We start from the raw sequence: 8,991 nt of genomic DNA, 5'->3' as shown, positions 1-8,991 counted from the left end.
GGCAAGAAAATGGAAACTTCTTACAATAATTTGCTAATTTGCGCTCACCGCAAAAAAAGCAGCATGGCTTTTTCAACCTNTCGGATTTCACCTGGGAAATCCCCAGGTTTGCAAATCCACATCCTGACCGGGGCGTGGCTCCCCCAGCCCACCACTTGTAGCCTCGTGAAGCCCCCTGAAATTCTCAGAAGCAAGAAAATGGAAACTTCTTACAATAATTTGCTAATTTGCGCTCACCACAAAAAAAGCAGCATGGCTTTTTCAACCCTTGTACAGAAGTGCTGAGGCTTTTCTGTCCATATTGGTCACTGCTCCCCGTCACAGTGCTCCTGGGGTCACCCTCCATCCCCCGCCCACGCCAGGCCCTCTGTCTCACCACCCTGCACAAAGGCTGCCCCCAAGGAGCAGTCCTCCAGCCCCTTCCCCAGTCCTGACAGAGCTCTGGAGGGCAGACAGAGCCAGCTCCCGGCCACACTCTGCCACTTAGTAGCCACGAGGCCTTAACCAGTCTACTTAACCTCTCTGAGCCTCATCGTCCTCGTCTGTGAAATGGGACGGTGATCCCGCCCCACAGGGGCCCAGGCCCAGACCCATAGTCTGCGAACCCAGCCGGCACTGCCCCCGCTCGCTTATGGGGCTAGCTCTAGGTCATTACCGTCACCTTGCTGCTTTGGTTCAAGTTTGCTTTTGGTCAAAGAAAATACTCCCACTTCATATCACCTGGGACATCAGTTGGCTGTGAATGCCCTCCAAACTCTCAAAGGATGACAGTCTTTCTCCGCTGAGGGGATTTAAGAGAATATGCCACAGGGGCAGTGGGGAGCTGCCAAGGCGGTCCTCCCTAAACTTGTGAACACCAGTAGTATGGGCTGGCATAGAAGCACGGCCTCCACTGTGGCCTCCCCCTTGGCCATTTGCAAGGAGCAAGAGCTCATTCGACGCACAGGCCTGAGGCTTGTTTTGGAAGAAGCCTCCCCCACCCCATAGTCACACCTCCAAAGCAGAGTACTGGGGAAGGGCCGTGGACACGGTAAATGGCACGGATTAGTAACCAGCCCCGTGGGCACTGCTGCCTTCCTCCACACCCAGTGTGCCCCCTGGTCGCCCCTGTGACACTGTCAGTTTCAAGACTGTTGCATCTGGCTGGTCCCGGCCTGGGTGACTCATGGGACAATGTGGTTGTGATGCTTTGCAGACCCCTGGTGCTTACCTTGGTGCTGAGTGGCCAGAGAAACACAGTTAGTGTTCACTAAATGCCTTACCTGGCCACGTGTCCCCTGCCCCAGTTTCTTGGTGACCTTGATCCCTCCCGCCGTGCCTCGGTACTTTGCAGCCTTCACGAAAGTCTCCAGAAAGCCTGAGGAACACCTGAGTTACAGACTAGAAAACAAGATTCACATGCACTTTCTTTTGATTGAACCAAACCCAAGGGTTTTTGACCCAAGGGTTTTTCAAACACAAGTACCAGGCTTCTTGTAATTGATGTGGGAGATGACCGTCAAAAATGGACACAGACCAAGACAAGNTTTTTGACCCAAGGGTTTTTCAAACACAAGTACCAGGCTTCTTGTAATTGATGTGGGAGATGACCGTCAAAATGGACACAGACAAGCCTTTTTTTTTTTTTAAAGATTTTATTTATTTATGTGACAGAGAGACAGCCAGCAAGAGAGGGAACACAGCAGGGGAGTGGGAGAGGAAGAAGCAGGCTCCCAGCAGAGCAGGGAGCCCGATGTGGGACTCGATCCCAGAACTCCGGGATCACGCCCTGAGCCGAAGGCAGACGCGTAACGACTGCACTACCCAGGCGCCCCCAAGACAAGCCTTTTATCCAGCTCCAGTCTGCCTGGAGCTGTCACGGCTGGAGCCTGCAACCCCCTCCATCAGCACGCCAGGATTCCCTTCACCTCTGTGTTCTGGATCCATTTCTTCTCTCTTTCTGAGTCAGCCCCCCATTTAGGGGGAGAACATTTTCCAGAAGCTTCCTGAGGAAGGGTACACGAGAGTAGACTTTCTGAGACGTCTTGTCTCTGAAAATGTCTTTGCAGAGACATCCATTGATACTTTGGTTGGGTGCACATTTCCAGGTTAGACACCATTTCCCCTCGGAGTTTAGAAGGCGCTGCTCCCTTACCCCCCTTTCTCCCCCTCCCGTGCTCCCCCAGCAATCCAGGTTGCCAGTGACCTGTCGTTCCTGCGTGACGACCTGGGTTGTGGGTTGTGGCTATGTGTCTGTTTTCTCCTCTGGATGCATTTAAAATCATTCCCCCTCCCCAGCACTCCGCCCTGGTATTCTGAGATCTCAGGGATGCGTTTCCATGTGGGACTCTTCGCATTCATTTATTGGGATCTTAATGGGCTTTCATCTGGAAAGCCAGGCCCACCATTTACAAAGAATAATAAAATATGCAGTAGGCTTTGCTGTAAATTCTACATGGCCAATCGATTCTCAAAGTGCGCTCTCCTTGTTGTTGCTGAACTCTTATACTGTATCCGGCTGTGAGCTGCAATCGAGGCGCGATTGGACAAAATCAGACTATGCGCAAATACCCGTTTATTAGCCAGTTCAACAAAGGGGGTGTTCGTGTCATCGATGAAACGTGTACTTCGGAACGGTTGGTGGTCGATGTTTCCGTTTATGTTAAAGAGTAAGACAAAGTCAGACAACAAGGATGTTGTACCTCGCAGACACAGCAGGCGTAAACAACCCTAAGAGCACGGAGAATAATAGTAATTCGTAAAATGTTGCAAACTAATGAGAAGTAAGGCATTTTGAGTGTTCATTACATTTGTTTTTAATACAATTTATTTAATTGTAATTTTACATAATGTCATTTTTACATAATGTCATTTTCTTTAGAAACCACCTTGAAAAATTCCTGAAAATTTAACAAGTGGCTGTCACAAGTCAGAATAAGACCACCCTAGCTCACCACGGCAACCCATGTCCTTCAGCTCTGGGACTTAAAAAAAAAAATTATGCTTTCTTGATTTGTTTTTTCTTCTCTTCATTTTCCTCTGTTTTCTTCTGGGATTTGTGTGAACTGATTTTCTTATTTTAAAAATCTTTTTCCTCTTTTAAAATATCTCATTGCTTTTTTTTTTTTAAGATTTTATTTATTTATTCGACAGAGATAGAGACAGCCAGCTAGAGAGGGAACACAAGCAGGGGGAGTGGGAGAGGAAAAAGCAGGCTTATAGCAGAGGAGCCTGACGTGGGGCTCGATCCCACAACGCCGGGATCATGCCCTGAGCTAAAGGCAGACGCTTAACCGCTGTGCCACCCAGGCGCCCCAAAATATCTCATTGCTTTTTTTGGCTTTATTTTCTGAAAGATTTCCTCAACTTCGTCTTTTAATCTTTTAATTAATTTTAATTTTTTCTAGCATATTTTAATTTCCAAGAGCTCTTTTTCCTTGCTCCTTGATTATTATGATTTTCCTCCTCCACCATTTCTTTTTCCAGATCCTGTTCTTGTCTCATGCGTGTCTCTGTNCCTGAGCTAAAGGCAGACGCTTAACCGCTGTGCCACCCAGGCGCCCCAAAATATCTCATTGCTTTTTTTGGCTTTATTTTCTGAAAGATTTCCTCAACTTCGTCTTTTAATCTTTTAATTAATTTTAATTTTTTCTAGCATATTTTAATTTCCAAGAGCTCTTTCTTGCTCCTTGATTATTATGATTTTCCTCCTCCACCGTTTCTTCTTCCAGATCCTGTTCTTGTCTCATGCGTGTCTCTCTCTTATCTGATGTCCCTGAAAATGTATGCGATTCGGTGTGTGTGTTTAGTTTTTATTAACAAGCATTATTTTTAGCTTGACTTTGGACCCATGGTTTTGGAGATGCCTTCGATATACCCAAGTGTGGTTGTTGGCTATCGGGGGTGTTCAGAAGAGTCGTTTAAAATTGTAATAAAGGGGCGCCTGGATGGCTCAGTCGGTAGGGCATGTAACTCTTGATCTCAGGGTTGGGAGTTCAAGCCCCAAGTTGGGCCCAGAGCTTACTTAAAAAAAAAATTTTTAAATGAAGAGTGAAAAATAAAAGTGGAGTGTAACTTCAGAAATTGGCCTGGGAGTGATGAGGTCATCTAAGGAGAGAATGGACAGTAAGACAAGCACAGGGTCTTGGTAGAACCTGGCCGTAGGCCTCCCAGACGTGGGAACTCTGCAAAAGGGATGGAGCTGCCAAGGAACACAAGAAGGAGCCGCTGGGGGAGTAGGAGGGAGCCTGGGCACGTAGGTGTCCGAGAAGTCCAGTAGGGCTTTCGGGAAGGAGAGGTGGTCAACTGTGGAAGATCCTGAGAGGCCCAGTAAGATGGGGAGTGAACACCCCTCAGGTGAGAAATCCCAGGGAGTGGTTTGTGGCTCATCATTTATTTTTTTATTTTTTAAAGGTTTATTTATTTATTTGAGAGAGAGAGAAAGAGAGAGTGGGGTGGCACAGGGAGAGGAAGAGAGAGAGAATATCAAGCAGACTCCCCACTGAGCCTGGAGCCCGACTCAGGGCTCGATCTCATGACCCTGAGACCATGACCTGAGCAGACACCAAGAGTTGGAAGCTCGACTGACTGAGCCACCCAGGCGCCCCTGTGGCTTGTCATTTAGACCCAAGTGTCTACCTCTATTCTTCATTTCCATTTTATTCCATGACTTTTGAGCTCCTACTCCCGCGAGATGCAGTATTTCCACATCAACGCCCTCCTTCCCATGCACCCCCTGCGCTTCCTCTTCCCCCGCATTTGTGTCCTTAGCACCTACCACGTGCGGCACAGGGACCTGCATCACTCCATCACGGTGCTGCCCTTAACAGGATGCGCGGATGGCCTCCTGGGTGACAGTCGTGATGCACCGTGGACACCTTCTTTAGGCCTTGCAACAACGCCATGGTCAGCATTGCCCAGCGGAGTCACAGGCTCCAGGGGTGAACTGACTTGCCCAGAGTCACCCCCTGGGGAGGGGCCCACAGGACCCTCAGCCTCATCTGAACAACCTTGAAGTGTTCCCAGCTCTTTCCTTTTTCACAGCACATTGCTGTGAGCAGTGGACACCGAGGCCCAGCACCACTGCTTTGGACCACGGCACTGAGGATGTTCTGTCGTCCTTTCTGAGGAAATGTCAACCCCCTGTCGAGACCGACTTTAACTCCTCAGGGGGTCTGTGACAGGGGTGAGAAGACACAGGTCTTTGGTCTCGAGGTAAATTCAGACTGAGCTAAAGAGAGATCTCAGATGCTTCTTTCCCTTGCATTCCTTTCCCTACCTATAGACGCGAGCCTCATCGTCCCTCCTCCCGTAAAATGTTGGGTAAAAGAAGTGAGCCCCGGGCTTGCTTTTGAAATCCCATCACCTGGACAAGTGTTTAGTAAAAAGAATGCAGACGTTGGGTGGGCCTGTGGTGTGAGGGTGGGCTCCAGGCCTGTACTGGCTGGCTGTGAGTCCTGGTGCCTCCCTGCCCTCCTGGGAGGCCTTGGCTAACTCACGAAGCCTTGGCTCCTTCAGCTGGAAACCCGGGGCAGATGGGCCCGAGGAAGGTGTCAGAACAATATGTGAGCCAATGGGTGGAAAGCGTGAAGCTCCCCTTGCTCTTGGAGAAGTGCTCAGAAATGTTAGCAGCCCCTGCTCCTACCTGCAGGCAAGAGAAGGGGTGAGGACTCTGGTGATCCTAAACACCCGCTCCCAGTTCCACCCCTCCTCCCCCATGCATTGCCTGGTGAGTGACCTTGAGTAGTCACTGAATTTCTCTGTGCCTCAGTTTCCTTATCTGTAAATTGAGGATTACCATGCTACCCGCCGCAGTAGGTTGTATTTTTTTTTTTTTTTAGAATTTTAAAAATTTATTTAAGGGTGGGGGGAGAGCAGAGGGAGAGGGACACGCAGTCTCCTTGCTGAACAGGGAGCCTGATGCCAGGCTTGATCCCAGGACTCTGGAATCATGACCTGAGCTGAAGTGAGATGCTTAGCCAAATGAGCCACCCAGGTGCCCCTGTTGTGAATATTGGATGAGTTAAAACACGTACAGTGCTCGTAACAGCACTGGCTTTCCAGGATGCCCCCCCGCCGTCAGCTGGCGGTTCTGTAATGGTGATGCTGGGTATTTTGCACACAGGTATCCTCCGTGGGCAGCGCCCCGCTGGGCATGGTGTAGAATTCATAGGTCTCACACTCCCTCTCCCAGAAACTCAGGAACTAGCATATGAGAGAGGACAGAAAAGCTGTGAGAGGTATTAAATAAAGATACAGGCTCAAGTCTTTTTATCATTTATGTGAGAGCATAAGTATATTCAGCTAGGAGCTGTATGATTTTTATATGCCTTCTGGCTAGGAATGATTTTTTAAAAATAATAAACATTCATTTATATGTTTTTTCCTAAATTTCCAAAGTAATATATCTCTGTGGTAGAAAGTGTGGAAAATACAAAAAAGTTCAGAAAAGGAAATAACAAAGACTCCCGCAGCCCTATCATGCAGAGAGAAGGTACCTGGCTATTGATCCATCCAAGCTGGTTTCATGCCCCTACACATATTGAGGAAGACTGAGGTCATACAATACATATTATTTTGCAACTTGCTCTTTTATTCAACAAGATATTGTGACCTGGTCTTCAAGGGACTCGGTCTTACATGTCTTTGAGTCTCTTGTTGATGTTTAGAACAAAGTTTGGAGCCTCTTGCTCAGGATTTCTGGAACTTAAGTTATTTATGGCCTCCTTTATAGGAAAAATTTCACAGACTTCCAAGAATCTTCCATCAGTGAACCTTTGGGGTATCCTGGGACCCAGTCTGAGAAACAGAACATCATATGGGATTGATAAATGAATAGAAGATGAATGAATAGATGGATCTGGCAACAGACACCTGCCATGGCAGATAGCCACACAGGGTCTATTCTAAAGGCTTCCTTTGTGTTGGACGAGGGTGCTTGTGGCGGTGATCCGTATCCGTAAGTGCAGACATGGTCCAGCCCAACAAACAACCATGCGTCACTCCTGCTACTTGCCATCCATTCTGTCTTTGACTCCTGTTCAGACTCCTATTGGTTTCTGTTTGTAGCACCCCGGCTACTCGATCTGTAGCTGTTTCCAACTATCCGTGACTCTAGTCACCAACCTGCTTCGCCAACTTGAAAATATGCGAGATTGTCTATACCATTCTAACCCACGACCATTGAAACCTATGTTTATCCTGTATTCCTACTAAACTAATAGAGTCTTCAAACCCTTCAGTGAAGTATTACATACATTAAGAAAAGTAAGCAAATCATCACCACAGAGTCTGATGAATTTCAGTGCCTTGTCCACCCTGTGATGCTGATTAAAATGAAGAAATCCAACACCTTTCTTACTCTTCTCTATAATTCTATTTTTTCAGAATGTTGTTACATAGATTAACCCATTTATTGTAGGCCTGCAATGTGTCAATGGTGGATTTTCAGGTCCTCCAGCCTCCTGCTGGCCGACTTTGCTGTGACCACAGAAGCCATGTCCCAGGGCCAGGCACTGCCGTCCACTGTTTTCATGCAGGAACCACAGTGCCAGATCCCCGTGGCTCGTCTTTCCATCTTGGTTTTGTCACAGAAGGCGCAAGTGTGCTCAGCGTGCTGGCTAAGTTCAATCTTCTTCACCATTTTCCTGTGCGGGGCACCGTCCTGCCTCCCGTATTTACTGAGGATTCTGACCTTCTTGGTGCCTTTAGCCATGTCTCTGCAAAGCAGGTCTGAGCCCAGGGAGCTGCTTCTCTGTATTTCAGATTAAGCAAATAATCTCCCTGGTGTGTGTAGACAGAGAAGCGCCTGGCTCAGGCTCAGACTGTGCACCTCTGTGTCTCAGTGCTCTACATAACCAGCTGTGTGATTTTGAGCGAATCGCATTCCCTTTCTGCTGCTCAGTCTGCTCACCTGTAAAATGGGTCGCTGAACCCCAGGAGGAAAGGGTTCAATCAGATAATTGATGCAAAAGCAAACCGTGAACCTGAGGTTAGCGGGCAAATGTGAATTATGATTTACATTGAGGCATGGACCTGATACATTGGGTCAAGCAAACCAATGAGAGGGGACCTTGGTAAAGTGTCAGCCTTGGGGGCCAGAGCCAGGGACAGTGGAGAAAGTGGTAGGAGGGACATGGAGTAGACTCTGGAAAGCCAATGCCCAGAGCTCTTTTAGGAGTGAAAAAAATCTATAAATCACAACTTACAATGACAGTACAATTTTTGAACCGTCCAGAGATTCCTATCTGCCGACCTGGACAACGTGTCTCTGTAGTAACATCGTGTGGGATGCCAACTTTTGAGCTGTCAGTTGGCTGGCTCGATGGGCTGCCTTAGAGTGCTGGGTGGGCCTGGCCGCCAAGGGCTGTCAGTGGTTGCATTTAGTTTCTGCAAAAGGGGAGCACCGGGGCCATGGCGAGGGCCCAGCTTGAGAAAGAATCTGTTTATTTCACTGCCCACACGTGATGAGGGGGTCCAGAGGAGTCTGGGGCCAGAAGCTGGACTGGATGACATATCTGCTGCAGAAGGGGAGTCTGGGGGCACCGTGGAGGAGGAGCGGGGGACCCGCTACTCAGCAAGAGGTGATGAGGACGCCCCGAGGGCCGGTGTGACTGAGGTGGATGCAGGAGGAGAAAGGATGACTGCCACGGAATTGCACGCTTGAAAATGGCTACCAAGGCACATTTTGTGTCATGTGGGTTATTGCAATGTAAAATATTTCTTCAAAGAAAAAACCAACAGGGCAAACCAAAACCACACAGTTTCATCTGCGAGACGGCGGGAATTCAAAGGCAAGCAGAACGAGCCCAGGCCCCGAGCGCTGCGGTAGTGCTGTTTGTGTGCAAGGTGGGGTGGGCAGCGAGCACGAGGGCACAGGGCTGGTCATCCGGTCATCTGAAGAACAATCACAAAAGGGCACCTGGGTGGCTCAGTCGGTTAAGCGGCTCTTTTTAAATTTAAATTCAATTAATTAACATGTAGTGTATTATTAATTTCAGAGGTAGAGTTAAG

At 48.4% G+C, this 8,991-nt stretch overlaps 1 protein-coding gene across 1 annotated transcript; it reads right to left on the bottom strand.

The window, feature by feature from the left end:
• Nucleotides 1-7,411: 7,411 nt before the first annotated feature.
• Nucleotides 7,412-7,693, bottom strand: LOC109490429 (60S ribosomal protein L37a). The gene has a single exon (XM_019805202.2). The coding sequence runs from the start codon at nucleotides 7,691-7,693 to the stop codon at nucleotides 7,412-7,414; it is 282 nt and encodes a 93-aa protein (XP_019660761.2).
• Between the last annotated feature and the right edge of the window lie 1,298 nt (nucleotides 7,694-8,991).

Source organism: Ailuropoda melanoleuca, chromosome 11, assembly GCF_002007445.2.
Source record: "Ailuropoda melanoleuca isolate Jingjing chromosome 11, ASM200744v2, whole genome shotgun sequence".
Lineage (NCBI taxonomy): Eukaryota > Metazoa > Chordata > Mammalia > Carnivora > Ursidae > Ailuropoda > Ailuropoda melanoleuca.
Note: the sequence above shows the minus strand (reverse complement) of the source record. Positions and strands in the feature narration are given on the sequence as shown.